General features: G+C 42.0%; 2 protein-coding genes across 4 annotated transcripts; one reads left to right on the top strand and one right to left on the bottom strand.

Moving 5' to 3' along the window:
• The first annotated feature begins 2,773 nt into the window (after positions 1-2,773).
• On the top strand, positions 2,774-16,234 carry b4galt6 (UDP-Gal:betaGlcNAc beta 1,4- galactosyltransferase, polypeptide 6). 3 transcript variants are annotated; one of them, XM_035415511.1, is made up of 9 exons: positions 2,774-2,794; positions 8,920-9,036; positions 9,840-9,953; positions 11,503-11,627; positions 12,040-12,156; positions 12,614-12,801; positions 12,989-13,111; positions 13,812-13,913; positions 15,198-16,234. In XM_035415511.1, the coding sequence occupies exons 2-9, from the start codon at positions 8,937-8,939 to the stop codon at positions 15,343-15,345; spliced, it is 1,017 nt and encodes a 338-aa protein (XP_035271402.1). In that variant the 5' UTR covers positions 2,774-2,794; positions 8,920-8,936; the 3' UTR covers positions 15,346-16,234. The 3 variants fall into 3 exon arrangements, with proteins under 3 accessions (XP_035271402.1, XP_035271401.1, XP_035271400.1); XM_035415510.1 differs by lacking the exon at positions 2,774-2,794 and adding an exon at positions 2,879-3,052; XM_035415509.1 differs by lacking the exon at positions 2,774-2,794 and adding an exon at positions 3,095-3,896.
• Positions 16,235-18,752: 2,518 nt separating this feature from the next.
• Positions 18,753-21,330, bottom strand: ttr (transthyretin (prealbumin, amyloidosis type I)). Its single transcript, XM_035415512.1, has 4 exons — positions 21,179-21,330; positions 20,018-20,160; positions 19,657-19,792; positions 18,753-19,326 (listed from the first exon to the last, which is right to left on the bottom strand). The coding sequence occupies exons 1-4, from the start codon at positions 21,242-21,244 to the stop codon at positions 19,219-19,221; spliced, it is 453 nt and encodes a 150-aa protein (XP_035271403.1). The 5' UTR covers positions 21,245-21,330; the 3' UTR covers positions 18,753-19,218.
• Between the last annotated feature and the right edge of the window lie 3,000 nt (positions 21,331-24,330).

The following is a 24,330-nucleotide window of genomic DNA, read 5'->3' as shown; positions in this document are numbered from 1 at the left end:
GATTTTGTTTTTACTTCTGCTTACTTCAGAAATGCATTTCCTGAAGTGTTCACAATAATTTCAGCTTTCAGTGTTTCCTCATTAAAATAATACACTAGCTTGAAAAATTGGCGTAAGCTGTGCTGTTTTTTTTTCTTTCTTGTTCATCTGGCATAATGTGACATTAAGACCCTGTTTATACCTGGCAGTTAAATGATGGTAATTGGTACAGTGGTAAGCCATACAGTGACCCAATGCAAATGCTCCTTTGTTGATGAATTTGCATTTGGCCATGAACTCAGTCAATGCATCTTCCACCATCTTGGGAGCTGGTCAGATCTCATTGTGTGTGGAGACATGGATCGGATCACAAAATGTCGTCAGGTGTACAAGGTCCTATATCAGAACGTACTACTGTGTGCCACAAATACCACAAGTTCAGAGCTGAAACAAAACATTTGATACTGAATTTAAAAGCTGGACAGGACATCTCAGCCTATTTAATACCACCATTTTAAGCACCAAGAATTGCATAACAAGACCAGACCAGGAATGGCCATGCACTGCAAGCTGGAAGCTGATTCTCTCAAAATAGTAGAGTAATACCATTCATTGGCAATGCCCCCTCGCTGCCCCCCCTCCCCCCCCCGCCCCTCACCGGTCACCAGACCAGACAATGGGGTGCTGGGCATTGTGGTTAAAATCCCCAGCTGTCTCCGAATGTTCTTGTTTGCATTGTACACATCATAGTTGAGGGAAACTGAGACCCAGTCTTTCAGTGTCTGATATTCCATTTACCTTTTGTGTAAATGCCTGAATTTGGTTAAGGGTATTCATGTCACGCAGAAGAGAAACCATCTGATTGGCTGGTGCTTTAGTTGGTGTCATCCTGTCATCTCATGGTAAGAGGGTCCTCTCCAAAAGAGAAAAGGCACCCTGTACATTTTAAGGGGGCTGTTTTGCATAACAGAGGTAACCATAGGTAAAATATGCTTAAATGTATAAACAGTATAAATATGTTGACTTGCATCATGAATATGCCAACTTGCAGAAATTGCCCAACTGGAGAGTTCTTCCAGTTGTGTTTCTGGGAGCTATGTGCAGCCCGGGCAGCATGGTTGGAAGGCCGACAGGGTTTTAATGAGAGTCCATTCTTCTCTTCTTCTCTTATGCTGTGTATAAAGTCAGCCTGAGCTAACCGGATGCATTCCTGTCAGCTACAGTGCTGCCTCGCTATTAGGGTAGGTTTGCTGTTATCATCGACTCCAGTCAGATGCGAGGCAGAAAAACAGGAAGATGAAACTTGCAAATTCATGAGTAAATAAAATGAAGAAGTCAAGCTGCAAGGTGTTATCATCTTCCAGCCTAACGTTTCCAGTCTCAACAAAATATCTCCTTCCTCACAATATTTGTGACAACCAGATTACTGACTCAAGACTCCTGTTACCCAGAGCATAGAACAGAATTCAAACCACAAGCAACACCGTATCATTCCAGACAAAAAACCAATGCATCACCGAAAGAAAGAGCATTATCTGGCCCATGGCACAACCCATGAAAGGTAAACTTAAGTCTACAGTTCGATTTTCCGTGCAGGTCTGTCACTTTACTGCGGTGTCTGGGTTGACTGACCTGCTGGTCACACTGACTGGCATGGACCAGACAGGTCATGTTCAAAGATCAGTTAAATCTCCTGTCAACAACATCAAACACATCTTCTGTTCTTTTTACCATTCTGAGATGGTAAAAAATATTTTTTTTGAAAACTAGAATAGAAATCCCCTGTGCTGAATTAAGTAGCAGTGTATACAAGCCCATAACGTGACAATATGCACTCTGTTAGGGTTAAGAGTACTTTGATCATCAGAGTTTGTACACTTCACATTTTGCTGTGTAGTCATACAGGACTGTGGGCTTATTTGAATTGAACAGAAACACTCTGTTATGTTGCTACACATGGACAAAGCAACAAGCAGGTGTTACCAAGTCACTTACCAAATTCCCCCATTCATTCACGGCACAAGCACGTCTAAATGCGTAAGAACCATGTAAAAGGCAAGTCACACTCGATAAGACGCAAGTCGTCACACTCATTTCTACTTAGTTTTATTTTGATTGATAGATTTCTTTGTAAGAAAATAAATACATTTCAGTTTCTTTACCGGTACCTATGGAATATATACAGGAACATATAAAATATTACATGTCTGTTATTCTGAGGCAATATATTAACATTTCAATTAAATTAAAGGTAAATAATAAAGTACATAAAATGATTTCCATAGGTACAAGAACGATTCTACACCCAATATTATGGTTTCCTCCCAAGCGTCGAAAGAACGGAGAGTATAGTATCTCCGTGCTCATGAAGCCCACCTGCATTTCTGCATAATGTCTGGTTTCAGCGCTTTGAGTTCTCGCTCAGCCTGAAATGGTTAAACGAATCAAGCGATTGCGAAAGAGCAGCTTGAGTCATTTGATCTCATTCAGGCATACGTGACTTTTAAAAAACTTTTTTTGCTACTCAAAAATGTAATTCCTGCGGGGAGATATCGGTTTGAAGATAACCCCACATTATCGGAGTGTAACACTGCTCTGCCTATTCAGAATCTGAAAGTCCAAGGCGCCTTTCTAAAACATTTTTTACCCAACCTCACTTTTGTCTGAACTCCCTCTCCTAAACATATTCCATTCAAACATCGAATCACCAGGACGACACTGACCACAGTCAGTGGACGGCTGCTACTGTACAGGCCAGTCTATTCGTCTCTTCAGCACCACCTCTCTACGCCAGATTCTCAATGGTTTTACGCAGGTGCGCTATATTCTGGACAATAGAGGGCGTAGGCCTTCAAAACGTAAATGTACCTCCGTAAAAAACTTTAACATCAGATCTCATATTGTCTGCAAACTAGCCTAAACTCTTCAACCAGCAACTCCGCACGTAGATTTCCGAAGTACCCATAAATCAGCTGGCTGCGTCCTCTTACCTAAACAGAGTCCGTTTGGCTGCATTGGTGATGCTGGAAAAAGGGCGGGGTGATTTGGCTCGGGTACACCCACCGGAAACCAGGTTTGCAACGCCAGCAAGAAATAAATTGGAATGAAAAAGTGAATTTATTTTCGGGACCGTGTGTTAAAAATGTTAGACGAATGCACATTTTTGCTTTTGCAGCCTCGTAAATCTCGTTCGTAAATGCAGACCATTTCGCACTAGCAATCCAGTCTCCAATGAATATATTTAATCTCGGGCGCGTTTGCTCTGCGTGGAAGTGTGCGAGTGTTTTGGAAACATCAGCGAGTCCGTGAGTGGGAGGAGGAAGCTGAGACCCGTTTTCCCATATTGAATTTTAAACCTTTATTGCCGGAGAAGGAATATACAATCCTAAACAACAAGCAACATGTTAATCTGCGAGAGATTAACGTTAATAACAATATTTTTCATTTTATATTCTTAACGCTTGCAGCATGGCTTGACGACGATGTTCGGACGGTGCTTGATTTTAGGCCTGGCTTTCAATCTGGAAATTTCTTGTCCAGGGAAGCAATAGCCATCGTTTTGCAGTCTATCAAACACGCTAGCTATCGGAGCTCACATAGCTAACGCTAGCAATTTCGCTGCCTCCGCTCACCACAACGATGCGGACTATATCAATAAGTCTTGGATGTCCGATATGATCATTGGATGACCGATGTAATTCCAGCTTTCAGCATTTCGGCATCTCAAACGAGATCGTGTATGGGATTGTTGGCTAGCAAACTAGCTACCTAGCTATCTCGCCTTAACTCGCGGATCTACGCAAATATGAATTGGAGGCGGCTGCTGCGGATGTCCAACCGCTCGTTCCTGGCCTTCATCTTCTTCTTCTCCATGTCTACATCTTGCCTTTATTTCATTTATGTTGCCCCTGGAATAGGTGAGTGTTTTCAAATCGATGTTTATATAAAAAAGAGAATAATTTTTTTTTAACAATTCTGTTGGCACATTTTGTTGTTCTGATATTGGAAAATGTACTGTGCCGCACCTTACATTGCAAATTGGCTGGCTAGGTAAGTTACTGGGTAGCTAGCTAGCTAGGTAACTTGACTGCGCCGGTAGACGAAGATGGTGTACCTGAAAGGCACCTGCTCGCTTAGCTAGCCAATCGCTAGCTAATGTTCTTTCCCTAATTTTTTAAATTGTATATTTAAAATCAATCGCATATCTTTTGAGACTTCAGTCAAAGTAAAAAAGAGAAAATTTGTTATTTAAAAAAAAAATTATTAAATGAATGCATAATACAATGTGCAAGTTGCTGGAATACAATGTGTGATTACAAATTTAATATCGTCTTGTTGTGGTGTAGCTAGCTGGCTGCTGAGCAACTGATGTGGGCACGTGCAATCGCAATGATTGGTCGCCTTTAGTCCGCGCTTTGCCAACATGATTAGTTTAATAACACAAATTAATAATTCCCGTCCATGCGCTGAAGATAATTCATTGCAAGCTAAATCCGCTTCCGAAAGCCTGATTAGAATACATATATATATGGCCAGCTGGTTCCTTGGCGCAAAGCATTTCTATGACTGTGTAGTGTCATCTTAATTTTGTCCTATTTATAATTTAGGTTTTACGTTAAGGCGATGTGAAAATCAAGTTTTACATTTAAAAAAAACTGATTTGCGTAATGCACAAGACGACCCCGTTTAAACTTATGCAAATTGTTCCTGTATTTACGTCCAGGTGAATGTATTGTATGTCGAATGTATTCTTTTACTACCACGGCAGGCCAGTGATGCGCGCGCTGTTTCCAAGGCATTTTTTTAAGCACGTGTCCAAAAAAAACAAAAAAAACAAAACAAAAAAACAAACCGCTTATACAGGCTAGTTAATGTCTGGCGTATGACAGGGAAGCAGGGGGTTGCAATGAGTCACTGCATTTTGGGTGTTCCTTTTGGTTGACGTGAATGACCAGGTTATTTTAATTGAGGCTGGGTTGATGCAGGAGCAGTGCATTAGGATGCCCGTGGCATTCGCTGGATGTCAGAGATGGCTGATTTCAGGTTTTTGTTTTTGCCCTGCACCAAGGCCCCCTGATTCTTCCTATCAAGGTCTTGACCATGCTTGGTTACGTAGTTGAATCAGTTCTTGAGAGTACTAGGCTAAGACAAAAACCCGCACACCCACGCTCGTCCTTTTTGGGTAAGATCGGACACTTCTGGTTTAAAGCTTCTGGGGAAATTTTTGACATTTGCATTTGGGGAAGTTTCACAATCTCCAGTTGCCAATCTATCAGACGCAAGACCCCTGTCCCACCGCACCACACCACACTGCTACCAGTATTTAGCATGCATTATTTAGCTGTTGCACACACACTCGTTTTGTTCCAGATCGTTTGTCTTCAGAAGTTTACGTTTCACAATTATTGTGCTGGGGCGAACGTTTATGTATGTGTGAATCTCCAAAAGGCACGTTCTTGCTCCAAATAAGTATATATATCCTTCACAGTCTGAATACGTCTCTAGTACTGTTGCTAATAAAAAAATAAATAAAAAAAAAACATACTTTGAGGAATGTGAAACTATGGAATAACAGCCATGAATTCCATATCAGTGGCTGATGTAATATGAAAAAACACTGGCATCCCATGTGTTTAGGACTAAGGTCTGTTAGGCGTAAATTCTTGGTGTATCTAGCCAAGCGCCTGCGTTCTATTATCCTGTCCTCCAGAGTGTTCAGTGTGTCTGGGAATGTCTCTTTCTGTCGCTGTAACTCAGAAATTGGTGGGGGTTTTTTTTTTTTTTTTTTTTTTGGTCATTTCATAAAAGGTTGTGTCCAGTGCTTGATTTGTCTTGGTGGTGATTAAAAAAAAAAAAAGAAAAGAAAACTTTTTTAAAAAACCTGCTGTATTGAAACAGCAAGCTATTTGAATGGGTGAGTGAGGCTTTGTCACAGAAAGTGGGTCACGGTGGTACACGTCTCTATTTTTGTTCTCCTCTTTTTATCCCCCCCCCCCCCCCCCCCCGCCTCCTGTCCTCTGTTCTTTTCGGGTGCTCCAGGTAGTGATGCTGTTGTTGTGCCAGCTGCGCTGCATTAGCGGTGGATGTTTGCGTTTGCTTCGACCTCGCCCATCACACACACAATCACACACTCACACACATGCGTGCGATGGAAAACCGGAGCACATTATCCTTACACAAGCAGGACTGATCTTTCTTTTTCGGTCATCTGCCACACTGTTGTTATCTTATGCAGAAAAGGTGCTTTACAAACAAGAGTGACGAACATGTAGTGGATGCATGTTCACCATTAATTTTCCATTTGGATGATATTGCGTGGGTATGAAGTGCAGACAGATGCTGGGGAATATAATTTTTTTGTTGTTGCTGGCGTGTGTTTGCACAGCGCCAACACGATACAGCATTTGCTGCCAGTCAAGATGGCCGCTTGCTTTTTGTTCCTTGTGTGCCCCTATATGCGAAGTGTATGCATGTGTGCGTGCGTGCGTGCCACCAATGAGACGTCTAGGTCAATGTCTAGTGGGGAATTCATTTCGTGTTTTCAGTAAACAAAAAAAAAAAAAAAGTTTATATTTTTTTGAGCAGAAAATTTTGCTGAGGCTTGTATTCCAGCCACTGTATTGGGAAGCAAGACTTGCTGGATGTGTTTGCAGGCTGAATTTTCCCCCTAAAATGCAAATTCTAGAAGAGGCTGTGTATTCTACTAGTGAGGTGAGCTCTAAGAAGCTCCATGCATTTAAAAAAAAAAAAAAAAAAAAACTTTCAGCAATGTAATTGGAAATACTGATAGTTCATCCTTCATAAACGATTAGAAAATGACAAGGAAATGAAAGAGTAACCTCTGCGCTCATGCATGGGACTTTAATTTAGTGCATGAACGCAACCGAAATAAAACGCAGTTTTTATGAAGAAAAAAAACACCAGAAGTGGAAGATACAAAATCATCCGTCCCCTGACCCAACCCGGTGATCGTTTCTGACCCAGTAAATCCAGCACTTCATTCCTCTGCTGTCTCCTGTTGTGCGCCTGCCCCAGTCGGGTTGACATTACAGGTTTCTTTTACGCTTTTCGCAGTGACCTGGCGCATGTTCGTTTCGTTTCTGACTCCATAAAATATAATTTTGTCTCTGTCCTTCATGCGTAAGTCTCGGGCAAAAAAAAATAAAGAAAAGTTGCGTGAAACGCACTAAGGCGGAGTATTCATTAGCACAAGAGGTCCGCCACACGCAGCCTGAACGAACGGGAATGTCGGGTTGTCCGTATACGATTGCTTTTGCATCATGGGGATTCCTGTGTCCGAGGTTACCGAGCGTGGGAAGGGGCTTGAACCGGTTTAACTGCGTTAGCGCGAGAGGTGCGAATGTTGTGCGCGCGCGTAAATGCCCTTGCGCCTGCTTCTGCATGGTTGGTAATAAATGATTGGCTTCGCTCGCTCACTTCCCAGCCAAAAGCAGGTTGAGATTTCCTGTAAACGCTATGGTCTGTCTGGTTGTAGTACTTACTAATTTATGCTGTGTGTATGCTAATGCCAATTGAGATGCTAAAGTTGAAGGACTAAAGGGGAATTCCAGCCTGGGTTTTTGTTGTGTATGTAGAAGCGAAGCTAGCTGTGTCCCCCTTATTTAAAATGAGCTCTCAGACAGCTCTGTACCTGTAGTGAGTGCAGAGAGAGAGCCCCAAACTACTGCATATGCTCCAGGTGTACCTGCTTTTCTAAAGTAAAACAGGGGCAGGTGCTCACAGGTGATGCCAGTCACAGGTTTCCACTTCTACCGAATGCAAACCGAGGGGCTGGACATTTACTACTTGGCCTGGAAGCCGTTCTTCAACTTGCTAGCATGCTAGCCACTAAAGAAAGAAAATCTAGGTTTATGGTTTTGCTGAAAAGAAAATGCCGCTTTTTGCCGCATTGTGGCAAAATGGCAAGGCTGTAACATTGGCGTTAGAAGGAATTTATTTTGGGGCAGCTGTTGCTGGATGAGGGTGTGGGAAAACGATGGCTGACTGCAATTGGGAACACTATTCACCGGATACCAGATACCTGACTTTGGAATGCCTGGGTTGGCCTGTCCGTTTGGTGTAGATGGTAGAGGGCACACTCCACAATGCCGTCCTCCACAGTGCTTGCAGCCAGGAGCTGCCTCCTACCTGGTCAGCCAATCAGCTGAGTGGAATCCTGTGCAGCTGTGGCAGGCAGGCACTTCATCGGTCGAATATTTCACATGGTGTTATGTCGCCCTGGCCCTGGTGAGCTGTAGGGCCTGTTGGGTTTCACTGTTACTTCACTGAAGAATTTAATTGATTCATTGAAACATAAAGCAGTTAACTGGGGGCAGTTGGCTCTGCTCACGTGGCTTTTTGGGTCTGAGTTGGTTACTGATTAAAAACAATAAATAAAATAAAGTAATTTTTTTGTACGTGAATGTAAACTCAGCAGACACTGCAGCTCAGCTGTGTGCGTGCGTGCGTGCGTGCGTGTGCGTGAGAGAGAGAGAGAGAGAGAGTGAGATGTACAACAGCATGTTTTTTTTTTTTTTTTAAAAAGCAGGTCAGGTTCTGTCTCGTGGTAGCATCCCTCAGTGTTACAGCAGGGATTCAAGCTGTTCTCGATGCATATTTCAGTTCTCTCTGACGGGGGAGCTGAACCCTGTAAATGGGTTACATTTTCACTTTTGTAGTTTTTATTTTTCCAGATTCTGTGTTTCTTCTTTCCTTATTTACGGCTTTTGCTTTATTGCGCAGTGTCGCCAGACTAATATTGTCAGGAATGAAGATCCACAGACCGAAAAAAAAAGATCAGGCCATCTTTAATCTGTGTGCTCTGAATGTGTGTGTAAAAATAACCGGAGCGCATAAAGGGTTGAGCGTTGTTGCGTAACCCGCGGCGATGAATTAAACATGGCCGCCGCTGAAACGCATTTTCTTCTGCTTCTTTCTCAGCCAACACCTACTACTTCATGGTCCAAGCCCAGGGCATGATGCTCAGGGACAACGTCCGGACGATCGGTCACATGATCAGATCGTACACCAATAAGAACAGCACGCTGAACGGCACCGGTGGGTATGCTGTGGGGCCTGTGGTTATCCATTGCCATCCCGCGGTGGTGCTGACTGTATTTTAATGGCTAACTCTAAATAAAGCACAGGGATGATTTTTTACATTTTTAAAATTTTTTATTTTTTTGCGCACAAAATTTGAAGGCTTCATTTTTCATGTCCATACGCAGTGCAGAGAAGAAGAGCCTGAAATGTGTGATTATTAATGATTTATGGAGCAGCCCTGATTTGTGTTCAAAAATATGGTGTCACAAGCAGCTCCCTCATTAATTGGGGGATACATGCTTGAGAATCCCCCCCCCCCCCACCCTGTCCACAACTGGAAGAGATGAACTTTTCCCCAAAATTTAAGGCACCATAACTTCAGTAAAACAATATTGCAGTAAGCGGTCAATGCACGTTATCTAAGTTGATTAGAACTGAAGTGTATGTAGTCTCTGAAATAAATGTAAGAAAGTAAAGCAGTGCACTGCATCTTGGGAGGACACACTGCTGGCCAGTATGAGCTGACCGTTGCAAACCCTGTTATACAAATCCGCCGACGTCAGTGGTATTTGTTATTTTCATGAGTCTTAAATAATTATTAGCAGATGTGACTTTGTGGTTTATTTTTCTTCTTTGTTCAGTGTATTCAAGGGTAATCCATGCAGTTATTGAGCCAATGTATTTATATCTACCCTTAGGATGATTATCAGTTTAGGAGCATACACTATTTTAGTGCATGAGAGTGCACATTAATAACCATTTAAGCTTTATTTGTTTGTTTATGTTTTAAATGTTTGTCGTCCGCGTCTTTGTTGCAGATTACCCTGACGGCAGTAACTCCAGCGAATTCATCGTTCACCCCACCGCATATCTCCCCGAAAATTTCACCATTGCACGCGATCTCCCGTGCCCCGAGAAACTACCTTCTATGAGTAAGTCCTGCCTCAACCCCCCCCCCCCCAAAATCTGCTTCTGCGTGATTCGAGGAGTTGAAACGGTCGCTCGGGTTGGTGCCATTGTGAAGACGGGAGTATCTCTGCTTGTCAGTTCCCGCTGTTGTTTAGGAGCCGCTGAATAATTGTTCTACACTTTGCAGGTGTTGCGTATGCAAAACTGGGGGAAACAAGACCAGGTCATAACCCAGTACATAGCTGGACCGGCCGACCAATGGCTAACTTCATAACTCGACTGACCAATGGTGTAACTTCATCACTCAGTCACTCAGTCACAGACATTCGCGTTTATAGGGCTGGCCCTATTCGCTGTTGCGGTCCAGCCAAAAACTGGCTTAAATGGAGGAAAAAAACATTTAGGCTGTTTTGTGTTGTTTGGGCACATCGCTGTGTTGGGAAAGGCCTTCATTTTGTGCAGCATGAATCATGAATGCAAGCTAATTGGAGAGGATCAAATGAGTCCCCTCTGCAGCTTGATTAAAGAGGCTTAAGAGAAGGGCTTGATCCATTTACATGGAAATTCATATTGATCCCTGTTTTTTGGATCAGATTAAAAAAAAAAGAAAATTGTGTATATATATGAAATGGATAAAAAGCTAATTTTTTTAAACCGCCTGTGCTGGTGGATTTTTGTTTTTCCAAAAGTATACAGAAAATTATCGGACTGAGAACCTCTGAGACTGGGCACGAATGTTGTCATGCCGAACGATTTAATTTAATGTTTAACTATCCCATTTATGGGCGCCAAATTAGAGTTCCCAGGCAGACGCGTTCCCTCTTCCGGGCTCGTATCCCCGGAACCACTTCCCACTTCGTTCCGCGACCAGGAGCGACCGCGACTACTCCACCCGCGACGCCGCCCGCGACTCCGCCCGTCGCCAAATTTCCGTATTGGGCTCCGGGCTTTGAATAGATTCAAATGTGCGCCCTGTCGAGCCTTGTGTGTGTTTAGATCGCGTTCTCACAGGAAGTGGCCCCTTCGTTATGTACGCACGTAACCCTTCCTACGCCGTGTGACTCAGGGCTGCCCAACCCTGCTCCTGGGGATCTACTGTCCTGTAGGTTTTCATTTCAGCTCTAGCTTGGCACACCCGATTTTAGCTAATTAGCAGCTCAATTAGCTCTCTGGCTGTTGAATGAGGTGTGCTTTGATACTACGGTTGGAATGGAAACCTACATGATGGTAGGTCTCTAGGAACATGGTTGGGCTGCCCTGTTATAGCCTGTTTGTATAATGAAACTTTTTATACAAATTTGTAATTTTTGATCATAAGACGCTGTTTTCAAATGCTTGCATGTATGTGGATTGAGTTATTAGACAAGCTGAGCAGAGATTTTAGAAGCTTGTGTTAAATTTGGAAGCACTGTAAGCCATAGGATGTAATATACGATACATTTTTTTTTTTTTACAACGAAACATCATTTTGAAACTCTTATTTAATATCCTGATTGCTCTAGGACTGTAATTTCCGACTGCTGTAGCTTTGAGCTCTTATGTTGACATTTTCCCCCCTGTTTCGCCTCACAGAGGGTCACATCGATGTGAACATGACTGAGATCCCCATGGAGGAGATCCAGCTTAGATTTTCCCAGCACCTGAACGTCCAGTCTGGGGGACACTGGAAACCTCGCGACTGCAGGCCCCGTTGGAAGGTTGGCGGACTTACCCAGCGCAAGAATTAAAAAAAAAAAAAAAAATTATTTTTTGTTTGCATGAATGTTTGGAGTTTGGCTTGAAAGGATCGAATCGTTCAGTTTCTTCATAAAAGGAAATTTAGCACGACGTGCATTTTTAAACCGTTTCAGAGTTTAACGTTCGGAGACCTGCTCGCTCGACATCGGCAGTTAAAAATTGTGCGTAAACGCTGCCCTGTGATTGTGATGATCGTTGAACGGTATGACGTGCTGATGACGAGGCTCGTCCGTTTGGATGTCCTGTGTGGCCGTTGTACCTTTTTCTGTGCTTCCTGTCTGGCCCAGGTCATGTGACCGGTTTTTGCGGCGGAATCGGTTTGTGACTGAAAATGTGTGAATGTTTTTATTTTAATTAATTTTTTCCTGTCAGGTGGCTGTTCTCATTCCCTTTCGAAACCGTCACGAGCACCTGCCGATCCTGTTCCAGCACCTCACCCCCATGCTGCAGAGGCAGCGCCTGCAGTTTGCGTTCTACGTCATCGAGCAGGTACCTCTCTTTCTTCCTTTAAACGTGCTGCTTAGTGAGGGTTTCCTTTCTTTCGTTTGCATTGGCCTTTAAAAAATAAAATAATAAATAAATAAATAAATTGTGTATGCATGTGCCCTTGTGTATTTTTTTTAACGTTGTTATGTTTGTTTATTTTTTGTCTTGACACCAGACATGTTTTGTGTAGCAGTGCTGCCACCTGCTGGTCGTCTTTTGTCAGGCGCTGCAGGCGCCTACATTTCCAGACTCCGGAGTGTAGGGTTACTCTGTGTCAAGTGCTGCAGTTCATGCCCGTTGACTCGCGCTGCGGTGTCTGTGACATGAATACATTTGAATAGCCAGTCTAGCGATCTTAATCTCGCTGGACGTGCGCACGCGTCACGTGCGGCTTCTACACGGACGAACCGCTGCTTTGTCTCGTTTTGTAAATGTCACTGTGATGTCACTTCCTCCCTAGACCGGCACCCAACCCTTTAACCGGGCCATGCTGTTCAACGTGGGCTTCAAGGAGGCCATGAAGGACCTGGACTGGGACTGCCTGGTCTTCCACGACGTGGACCACATCCCCGAGAACGACCGCAACTACTACGGCTGCGGGCAGATGCCCCGGCACTTCGCCGCCAAGCTCGACAAATACATGTACATGTGAGTCTCTCGCTGGTCGCCTGGATTTACTGATATAAAACGCTCACACACACACACACACACTCTGTGCTCTGGGGTTGTAGATGCTGTGCTCTGGGGTTGTAGACGCTGTGCTCTGGGGGTTGTAGACGCTGTGCTCACGGCTAACGGTGGGGTGTGTTTGGTGACTCTGCTGTTTTCTCGTCAGTCTTCCCTACAGCGAGTTCTTCGGAGGCGTGAGCGGTCTCACCGTGGAGCAGTTCCGGAAGATCAATGGATTTCCCAATGCATTCTGGGGCTGGGGAGGGGAGGATGACGACCTCTGGAACAGGTCAGTGACCGATCGGACACTAATGACCCCAGGACTGTTCACCACGTCCTCTGGACTGGACTTAATAGACCTGTGCTGTAGTGTGATCACGTTACTGGCTGTTACCGTGGTTCCTTAGCAGAAATTAGGCCAATTGTGTTCGTCGGTTAAAAGAGAGAAAAAAAAAAAAAAAAGATTTTTTTTTTATTTAAGCGTCATTTATGCTTAAAAAAACAAAAAAAACTCAATCAAAGCCTGATCTCTGAAGTCAACAAATTAAATTTCATGAGATCACCTAAAGCCATATTAGCCTAGCATGCGGAAGGCGCAGTGAGAGGATGGGCAGCATTGCGTCTGGCTAGCTGCAGGGTGCTCCATGCTGACGGGGCGGGGAGCCGCCCCAGTCGGGCCTGCCCAAACTTGCCGAACCGATGAGGCGAGGTTCAGGTGCTCCTTAATATCACTGCCAGCCTGATCCCCGGATCCCCTGATCCCCTGATCCATTCAGTATGTGGACAGGTTTACAAGGAAGATGATCACTGTTATGTGCTGTCCATCTTGTCTGTCTGCACACCGATTTTCTGCCAGTATTCTTTTATTTATATTGGAGCTTCATTTGTATTGAATGGGTTTAAAAAAAAAAATTAATAAATAACTTTTCGGTAGACACTGACACCCTGAGAATGCCCCTGAATGACTTGTTGTGCTCGTTGTTTCCCAGAGTGCACTACGCTGGTTTTAACGTGAGCCGGCCGGAGGGGGACGTGGGAAGGTACAAGTCCATCCCGCACCACCATCGGGGGGAAGTGCAGTTTTTGGGCAGGTCAGTGCTGTTGTCCTGTCTTCCACCACTGCAAGGGAGGTTGGGCTGTGCTTTTCTTACAGAGCCGTTGCAGTACACAAGACGGGGGCGGGGGGGGACGGGACGGGACAGGACGGGGGAGGGGGGGGGGGGGTGGTGGGGCGGGAACAAACACAGTTTAAAAGGGAAACACTCATTCACTCTTGGTTTTGTGTTAAAGCTGTGGGTTTGTTTTTTTAAAAATTGATCTCCAGTGACCCCTCTTCAAAATATTATGGTGTAGATTTTATTTATTTTTATGTATTCATTTTTATTCATTTGTTCTCTTTGTTTTTTTCCCCCCCCATATTTCCTATGGTTTGTTATAGAAAGGTTTGTTTTGTAAAAACAAAAAAAGTATTGCTATGAAAGTGTTTAAATCCTCTGGCTACTGAAAACTGGGAAAGGAAGCTGCAGCTGTTATGTGTTTCCTGCTTTAAAAAAGTTTTTTCCACACTTGCCTGGTCAACCTTGCCCAAACTCAATGTGTACTTGCCGGATATATCTGTGACATTAGATTCATTTAAAAAAAAAAAAAAAAAAAAAAGTTTATTTTTCTGTTTTACACAAACTTTGACTCTGTGAGTAGGTAAGTAAAGATGGTGACAAGTGTTATTCAACTTACGAACTAAAAGTCAAAGTTTTTCCACCCGACTTGGACGTAGCGTAGCCAGGCTATACCTGCGTAAAAGCTGAGCCATATCTGAGGCAAACCTGTTTGTCGAAACTGAACTCTGAACCAAGATTTTCACCCCTCTAGATGTCTAGACTCCGGTTTTTCTCAGTGGGGGGGGGGGGGGGGGGGGGGGGGGGGGGGGGGGGGGGGGGGGGGGGGGGGGGGGGGGGGGGTTTACTTGTCCAATGCCTGGTTTTACGTACTCTGGGAAAGTGATATTGTTGACCCAGTTCTCCAGCAGTGAGGAGAGTGCTCAGACAGAACTGTGACCCTCAGTTCAATGGCCTCCTCTTTGCTGATAGTCCTCCTTCTCAGATTACAAGCAATGTTGCCCTTTATGTAATACCTATACGGTCGTATCTACTGTTTGGACTGTCACAGATCATATACTGTCATATTGGTTTTTTTATAACCACATACTTGTACTTGGAAGAAAGGAGCAAAAAAAAAAAGTTCAGATCTTGAAATTATGATTGATGATGATTTATTAATAGTCGCTTTTTTTTTTTTTTTTCTTGCTCAGCTTGTCTTCAGAATCTCACGATTTCAGCTCGTGACCCTGATAATCGTTAGCCGTTTTGCCTCCCCAGGTACAAGTTGCTGAGGTACTCCAAAGAGAGGCAGCACCTCGATGGTTTGAACAACCTGAAGTACACGCCTGAGGTCACTCTGAGCGGCCTGTACAAAAACATCACCGTCGACCTGTCTCCGGAGCTGGCGCCTGTGGAAGACTACTGAGCGTGTCCATCGTCGTCCGCGCGCGGGATTTACGAACCTTTGCGCCTGGTCCGCTGTGACCTTTTGAAGGAAGCCTTGACGTAGGGCACTGTTAACTGGAACTGTAAGGGTGTGCTGCCAAGTTACTGTTATCCTCAGGAAGGATTCTGCTGGAGGGAAAAATCTATGGTGTGTGGTTGTGTGTGTGTGTGTGTGTGTGTGTGTGTCCTGGCAACAAATTCTACATATTTCAAATGGAAGGAGTGATGGCCTCAAGAACTATGGTGTCCACAGCAAACCCTTAAATGCATTTAGGCTCTAGACTGCATTTTGTAACTTATTTTGAATTTTGTTCATAAAACATTTCACGCTTATCTCCATCACGTTTTTGTCCTAACGTATTTCTACGCATATCTATTTTATTTTCTTTTTTTTTTTTGTTCCTAAGGGCAAAGAGGAAAAAGTTCAAGATTTGTACAACATAGGTCTGATGTAAATTTACAAAGAAACATTTTGTGTAAGTTAAGCTTCACGAGCACTCCTGTTGGTACTGTATGTATGATAATAGGCGTTTTCCAGTCCTTCGGCTGTATATTGTACCGTACCGGTGAGGCCATTCGCATGAATGCAACATGTAAATACTGCCATTTAAAATTTGTCTAGCATATTGGAATTATTATGAAGTGTGTTCTACGAAATCTTGTTTTGGCAGCTGTACCTTTGCCCCCCCACCCCACCCACCCTTTCATGTATGGCTGATAAAATGATGGGCTTTCTGTACAGGAAGTCTAATTCATAAACACAATGTGCACCGAACATTTGAAGGAAAATATTTTTTGGTTGACGGTACTTTCTGCATGCCTTAATTTATTTTGTTACTAGGGAAATAAAATAATTTTTTGTAAAAAAAGTTAAAATAAAAAAAAAAAAATTCAGGCTTTTTAAAAAGTTGCATAGGAATTTTATAATTTTTTTTTGAAGTGCACTGTGTAAAGAAACTCTATGGTTAGCAGTTAAAAGGTGGGCCTGCTGGGTACAGCTATGGGGTGGGGGCGGGGGGGGGGGGGGGGGGGGGGGGGGGGGGGGGGGGGGGGCAGCTGCTGCTGCTGAATGGCAGAATGTTTCTGACATTGATAGCACAGGCTGTACTGTGAGCTTCCACCTGGTTTGCATCATTGCGTTGGAACCTAAGCTAGCAGCAGGCCAGGTAAAAAGGGCTAAATGACAGAGCAACCGGTTTTGTTCTTGAATGGCATTGGAAAATGAATATATGGGTCATGAGCACCAAAAAAAAGCTTACAAAAGGAAGTTGTTACATCATTGTACCCATTGTCATATTTTTATTTTGTGTGTGTGTGTGTGTGCGTGTGTGATGGAAAAACATTTTTTTTTTTTCTTTCAGCATTGAGGTTTTGCTTGTACACTCGCCAGTGTTCATGTTTAAGCCGTTTAGTAGATACAACTGTGGTGCTGGCTGAGTGCTGTAGAATCAGAACCTTGACCCAATCACTGACCACAAGGGAAAGGTATGGATGACCATTTTTTAGGACTGTCTTGGGCAGCAGAAAAAAAAAAGCCCGCCTCCAGTGTAGACTGATATTTCAGCTGAACTGTGGGTTGAAAGTCTTTATTTGATTTGCCCCCCCCCCCCCCCCCCTGCATTTTTTGTTACGCAAGCCTGGTTGTATACATATGCCCATAAAACTGAAAGAATCCTAGCAAGGTAGCTGTGCCAAAGTCCATGTAACTATTATGTTTTCTGAATTTCTGGAACCAACGAAATGAGTTTAAAATCCAGACTTGAAGGAAATGAAGAAACAAGTCTACTGTAAAATGTACATCACGTATGCTATACTTGTTCAAAGAAAAAAAAAATACTTTGTGTACATACACTCGTACATCAATAAATACATATACACATGTGGAAAATATCAATTTGACTAATTATGAGGGCACAAGTGCATTGATTGAATCGGAGTTTAGCACATTTGAGTCTTGAGTCCCGCTACCTGCAATATTCGTTGGATGAATGTTTTTTTTTTTTTTGGTTTCTAAGCTATTTTCTGTCCACCTAAGGAGCAGAATAAACGGCTGCTTTTGGAATCTGAGCAGTTTTGAGAAGCTCATATCATTATATCATCATCATCATTTTTTCAGCGTAACGTTTGAAACGCTGCAGTAATGGCTGCCAATGGAATCACACTGAGAACGGTTTACGTTTGTCCTCCGCTCGCCAGGGACCGCCTGGCGTGTCCATTTGCTGCGTCTGTTTCTGAAATATCCTAAATGATTTTATTTTTATTTTTTTATTTTTTATGTATTCACCATTACAATGTTGTAATGTGAATTATTGCAGTATTCTTAACTGTGCCTTTATTGTTTTGTTTCTTTCAGATGTTTTAGAAATGCTCTTTTAAATTTTTATTTATTTTTAATTTTTTTTTACATTTTTTGGTTGTGAAGTAAGGATTGGGGTGTTGTCGTTTTGAGTGTGGATGTTTTTAAGGTTTGATTTTGATTCATGAACTGTGACCTCGATGGAAGATATGATTGAAGACAAAAATAAATTTAAAAAAAAAAGAAAAGTTTTGTTTTTGTTATTGTGGGCTAACATTCCCAGTGAAAGTCTTAATGGAATGGAATTTTGAACAGTGTGTTTCAAATTACAAGGTGTATGCAATTACCACTCTACATTTTTTTTTTTTTTTAATCCATTCACCTCCTGCTGTGTAATGAAAAGAGTTTCTAGCTAAAATGTTGGACTTTGCAACCTTGTTTTTAAACAAATGTGAATAAATACTTCCATTGCCATATTCATGATGTGCTTTCTATAGGTTTTGTTTTTTCCTCCCAACATTCTGCATTCTCTAGAAGATGTCCTCATATGAAGACAACTATTTGCATTTACTCAATGATATGGTAGGTTCAGATCAAACTGATTGAAGTTGCATAGACGATCGTAAAATTTATTTAGTGCTTATGAAGTAATGTCACACAAATGCACTCATGCAACAGTAAAAAGAAAAAATCAGAAAAAGTGATCAGTCTGTCATAACCATAATTCCTTCAGTTGCACCTTCACAGGATTTTAACCCTTGTATTGTCTTCATATTATGCATGCAGCCTGCGTCTGCACTGTTAAAAATAACCCATCCTTGTGATAGACCCCCTGCGATAAGGCCTCTTGAATAAAATTTTTAACCCTAAATATTTTTCCTGTAGAAACAACCTGTTGTTCATCAATAAATCGGTGAATAACTTTTTTTCCTCCATCACAGTGCAGAGGTTAAGTCCCCACTTGTTTTTACTAAAACAATATTTTTTAAAAGATGTAATAGATGTGTGGTGCTTCATTATGGTTATGATTTCTGAATTACTGCAGGGTTTAAAAAAAAAAAAAAAAGAAAAAAAAAAGGTTCAAGACAATATTTGTACTCTGATGTACTGATTTTATAAAAATATAAAACTGACATTGTTTTACTTTTTTCATGGTCGGGTCACTCCGGGAAAAGTAATCAAATTTCATGCTTTAAATAATTAATTTTAGGGGCGTTTCACTGATGTTAAATCTGAAAAGAGGACAAGATGAAGGTTAAAGTGGTGCTTTAAAATGGTAGAACTGCATACATATCGCCTCTTTTAGTGCCATACGTAGTTTCTATTTCAGTCTCTTATGAAAATGAATTCGCATTTACTTACTTGTAGCAAATCTGTGATATGTTGGCCTACGCTGGCCTTGCTGGAAGTGTTTTGCCCTCTCCTCTCCCATCTAAGCAGGTCATTATCATTTTATCTTCATTATTCATTTTGCCCCAGTACAGGGCACCTGATTAAATGCGGTATTGTTAACCATTTACTTCCTAGATGGGGGAAATAAAAATATTTGTGTCGCGGTTACTCGTGAGCGTTCGTAACGACTGCGGTTGTTGTGTAGGAGAAAGGACTGAGGAGCAAGGCCAGTGTGTAGTGACGATGTCCGTCCGCGTGGGCCTGGAACACCACCTGCGAACAAACAAACAAACACAACGTCACGACCAACGGCGCCAGCGCATTTTCGAACAAACTTTGATCAGGTAAGCACTAAGTCACCGCCGATCATTAACTCGTGCCGAATTTAAACTGAAAGAAGCCAAGAAAACGCTACAGATTTCCTGCCTTCAAACTGAAACGCTTCAAGCGTTCGTTCGTTCCCCTGTTGATTAACAAACAAGGGAGCCATCACATCAAGGCAGCTGTGGTCTTTGCTAACTAGGCCTACTGGTGGTGGTGGTGGTGGTGGATGGACAATGTATTTTTTTTAGCATGCAAACGCAAAGTCAAGACTTTACTTACATCCGCCAGCTCGTGGAAGGGCGTCTGCCGTTCCGCCTTCCAATATGTCTTTGTATCAAACTCCACCCGGTAAACTCCCGGCGTGAAATTCTGTTCATCAATCAGACCGTGAGCTTCGCCGGCCGCATCGGTGGCTCTGGGCGAGAGAACGTGGTTACGTGCCAAACGTATCATTGTGCTCGGGTAATTTGTGGAAAGGCGTTTCCGTTTGTACTACTTAGACTATTTCGTTTGAAAGACATAGATGATAATTATGTTACGTATCCGGCTAAAATGTCCGGAATGGGTTGATTTTCGAATATTAGGGGAAACGGTCAAGGTCGACAAAATGGTGATGGACATTGAGAAACATTCTACTTACCCGCGAGTAACCTCCGCCCACGAACCGTCTGTGGCCTTCCTGTAGACCCTCAACGTGATTGCGGGAGCCGGCGTCCCTCGCACAGCGTCCAGGACTTTGACGGTTAGGGGACATTTAGTGTCAGACCCCCCATGTTTCTCATCCTGTGACGTACAAAAACGAATCGGCCTGTGTATTGGTCTAATGTGGTGAAAACCAGCAGAGATGCTGTTAATATTAGTAGTATATAAAGTTGCCATCAATCCATTTGAAATCAGTTTTAACTAATACTATGCGAATTTGATATGTGAAACGAATACATACGAATACAATTTCAATCTGATATACTTCTATTTTTACCCTAAATAAATATATTTACTCAGCTAATAATTAACAAGTCTTGAAATCCAATAAATTGTGCAAATATGTATTTACCATAATATGTATAAGTATGTAGCCTATTTGAATATGCATACAAGGGTTTTTGTCATGGATGTGGAATACTGTCATTAACAAACGCATCTGATAATGATGGCAGTGAAGATCGCGGTCGGCACTTCAGTGTCTCTGCCCAAGTAGCATATGCATATGTTGGTATCTAGAAGTAGGCTGAGAAGTAGGCCTAAACTTATTGTGCACAATTTTAAGCATGTGAATCAACCTCTTTGATAAATGTTAACCTAATAAATTTTAAGAACGAAAAAAAGGTACAATCATGGAACCCCCCCCCCCCCCCCCCCCCGAAAAAAGTAAAATAAGTACATAAGTAAAGATAAATACATAAAATAAAATATCTGCTCATCACGATAACTGAAGCAAGGCCTTCAAGAGAAGTACAGCTTCTGTAAGGAAAAAAAATTAAATACCCTCTTGCTAAGCTAATGATGATATTATGAAACACAATTCTAAACTGTGAGGCCAGGTAAAAAAAAAAAAAAAAAAGAGTACATGACTCATTAAGCAAGGTATGAATCATGAGCTGTCAAATATAAATCTAATATGGGTTAATATAAATAATATATGTATTTTTTAAAGAGAACATCAAAGCTTGCCACACCCACTGTTAAAAAGTGGATGATTCATTTTTCACGAGGTCGATCAGCAGGGTCTTACTCAGCAACCCGAAACCGGAGAGGGGACGGCGTGACCTCTCGAAACCCCGGGACGGGCGCAGGCACTCACCCCTGGCACGGCATGGCAGAGGAAGACGGCCGTGGCCAGAACAACCAAAACTCCCCGGTGTCCCATTCCGTCGTCCCGGTAACGCAGGACCCTGGCCGACGTTTCCTTTTTTTCTGGGCCCCTGGAACGCAGGTCTGGGCGTTTTATACCCTGGGGCCGCCGGCTGTGCCCAGTCAGGCGACCGTGGACCTACTGACTCCCGATTATTGACTCGGTAAATAACAGGAGAATCAGTGACCCCGACGAAACTGCTTTGTAAGACTCGCAGAAACGGGAGTTGGCTGCTGCCGAACTCTTTGTGGACTTCTTTCTGCAACGCTCGTTTTAAAAATGAGGGAAACGATGAATCATTTTTAACAGCGCACTCGACTTTACACCAATTTTCAAAAAATGCAAGAAAAGAAGACCGTAAAATAACCAATACAAAAAGAAGATAAAAAATCTAAAAGTAATAGGCACTATAACCTGCTAAAAAAAAAAAAATCAGAAAATAATATTTTTTTATGTTAATACAGTTACTCATAGAAGAAGATTTTGGTAATACCCCCCAACCAAACAAAAGAAAAAAAACATGGTCTTTCACCACTTCTCCCTGCAAAAACTTACAAGATTCTTCAGGCTACGCTTATCAATTAGCCTACCCTTTTCAGTTCAAACCACAATTTCATTCCATCTGGTCCAAGTCTGGAGACTGAGCTGGCAATTGTGAAAACTGTAAATGTGTGATCAGTTAACCTTTTCTTGGCTGATATTGAGGTGTTTGGGATTGTCATGCTGAAAGATCCATTCGGAAATAAGTTTTCCACCCTAATGTGGGATGTCCGCTTCTTTGTGACAGCATCACAGAGTGAACGCAGAGAGGAAAGACCTTTCATATCGCGGTCTTGATACGCAGTCCACAGCTGCCTGATTAACCAGCAGGGGTCGCTAGAGAGTGACAATAATACGTGAACCACTGACTGAATAATTTTGAATAAGCCGTTTTTAGGCCTGTATTCAATAAACATTTGTCCTTAATGTTGACTCACAAGTAAGCATTATCGTTTTCCTTCACAAACCCAGCAAGGTAAATTAGTTTCAGGGATTGTAACACATCGAAAAATTTAGTAGGTATTCGATTGTGTCAAAATGTCACCTTTACTCCTTGAGGGAAACTCGGCATATTCAGATATACATGGCGGTCTACCGGTGGGAAAAAAAAATCCACATTCATACTGTGAGGCATATAACACCTGCTGAGAACAATTTCTATTCAAAGAGGTTCATACAATAATATCTCATGTTATTCTGTATCCACTTCTTTAACTATTACTGTGTGTATTGTGGTGTGTGAGTGTGTGTGTATGTGTATGTGTGTGAGAGAGAGAGACTATTAAGTTCCCTTTATTAATAATAACAAAAAGAAAATAACCCAGAATCCCCACAGGTGCAGGGAGAGGTCTAACTGAATTTGTGGATGTGTGTCTTCATATCATCACGGAATAATTATTATAAATAAAGGAGGTACAGTGTATGAATAAATAATGTTCAATAAATGAACAATGCAGTTGTCAATAATCCGTTAGTTACAAGTGTTTATGTTTCATGGTCTCAAATGCATCAGGATGAGACTTCAGGCATGTAGATTCTTGTTGTTGGTGGAGTCTGGGAATATATTGTTCAAACCTTGAGGCATGAGAATATAATAGGTTCTCAGGTTGAGGACTGTGGGAGCATTTTGGAATACAGCAGAATCATAATAAATATGCAAATATGATAATGCCGCAGCCAAAGTGGTTGGGAGCAGTGTTGCCAGATTGGGTGGATTCCCACCCAATTGTGCTACTCAAAAAAAATAAAATAAAATAAAATAAAAAAAAAGTTTTTGAAAAATTGGCTTCGGGTGGGTACGCCGTTTTTTCAAATCTGGCAACACTGGTTGGGAGTTCCAAACACTAAAGTGTAATGTGGTGCACAAGAGGTGCTCAAAAATGTGTTCTCAGTTTTGGACACCAATATATTTTGTTTCATTCTGTTTGTATAACTGCCTCTTAAATTAAATACTATAAGAATTGAGTTGACTATTTTCATAGAAGACAAAATCAAAAGTAGATGAAAACTTTATTTACTGATAACCCATGAAAATATATGACATGTTACATGTTTTCATAGTAAAAAAAGCAGGTTTGAAAGGTTTGAAGAATACAGTTTAAATGTTGTTTTAGCAAATGATTATACCACCAAATAGTCTTTGAAAGAACTGCATAAAAATGATTTCAAAGACTATATTTCATCACCTTTCTCATTTAAATGCAATCATGTAATATGCGTATTCACATAAATTTACAATGCAATTAATTTTCTTTGCAATTCAATGCAAATTCAATTTATTTTCCCTATCCTTTGAGAATATAAAAATGTACATTTTTGCCTTGAACCTGTTCAGAAAAATGAGACATCATGACATGAAGTTGTGAAAAACTTTAAACAGCTAATAACTTTTTGTTTTGTTCTTGTGCCATTATATTGAAGAGCATGTTAAAATGAAATGTCTTTAATTTGGAATTCTAAATGCATATCTTGTACACCTCCGAAAGATTAAAAACTGAAGTTATTGATTCAAATTCAAATTCCAGGTTTTAACATGCCTGTGGCTGCATCATGATTCATCACAACTTAGACAACCCGTTTCATCTTTATCGGAAACCGAGCAATGCTTTAATCATTCTGAAACTGTTTCCTTAAACAGACTAACAGTAGCACATCACAGCAAAATAATAAAGACAAAATAATACTTTCTATATTAAGCCTTAACGGTTTGAGCTAAATTCAAACAATAAAAATGGCATTGCAAGAGTGATAAAGAGAAAAAGACAAAGGAGAATGTGACAGCAATGAGTGATTTGGATGTCAGTGTTTTTCCCCCTGAAATGGTGTCTGTGATCCCCCCTGTCCCCCGGAATCCCACTTCCACATGCAAGACGTTCTGAAACCCAGAGATGCTTTTTTTTGTGGCAGAGGCATTAGCTGCATGTCTGACAGGAATCATCTTTCATACCAACCCCCTTTCCCAACCATTAGCATAATTTCTTGCCAGTCACAAGTCAGACATTTTGCCCTACAGTAAAATCCCTTGTGTTAAGCTTGCCCCTCCGGCACCCCCCGCCCCCTCC

Source organism: Anguilla anguilla, chromosome 4 (genome assembly GCF_013347855.1).
Source record: "Anguilla anguilla isolate fAngAng1 chromosome 4, fAngAng1.pri, whole genome shotgun sequence".
NCBI classification, from domain to species: domain Eukaryota; kingdom Metazoa; phylum Chordata; class Actinopteri; order Anguilliformes; family Anguillidae; genus Anguilla; species Anguilla anguilla.
Note: the sequence above shows the minus strand (reverse complement) of the source record. Positions and strands in the feature narration are given on the sequence as shown.

Excerpts from the sequence above, each read along its gene's own strand:
- ttr (XM_035415512.1), bottom strand. The coding sequence starts at position 21,244 with ATGGGACACCGGGGAGTTTTGGTTGTTCTGGCCACGGCCGTCTTCCTC. Across the intron at positions 19,793-20,017 it reads TGGGCGGAGGTTACTCGCGG|AGCCACCGATGCGGCCGGCG; the intron begins GTAAGTAGAATG and ends TCTCTCGCCCAG. Across the intron at positions 19,327-19,656 it reads CCTTCCACGAGCTGGCGGAT|GTGGTGTTCCAGGCCCACGC; the intron begins GTAAGTAAAGTC and ends GTTTGTTCGCAG.
- b4galt6 (XM_035415509.1), top strand. The coding sequence starts at position 3,785 with ATGAATTGGAGGCGGCTGCTGCGGATGTCCAACCGCTCGTTCCTGGCC. Across the intron at positions 13,112-13,811 it reads GATGACGACCTCTGGAACAG|AGTGCACTACGCTGGTTTTA; the intron begins GTCAGTGACCGA and ends GTTGTTTCCCAG. Across the intron at positions 13,914-15,197 it reads GAAGTGCAGTTTTTGGGCAG|GTACAAGTTGCTGAGGTACT; the intron begins GTCAGTGCTGTT and ends TTGCCTCCCCAG.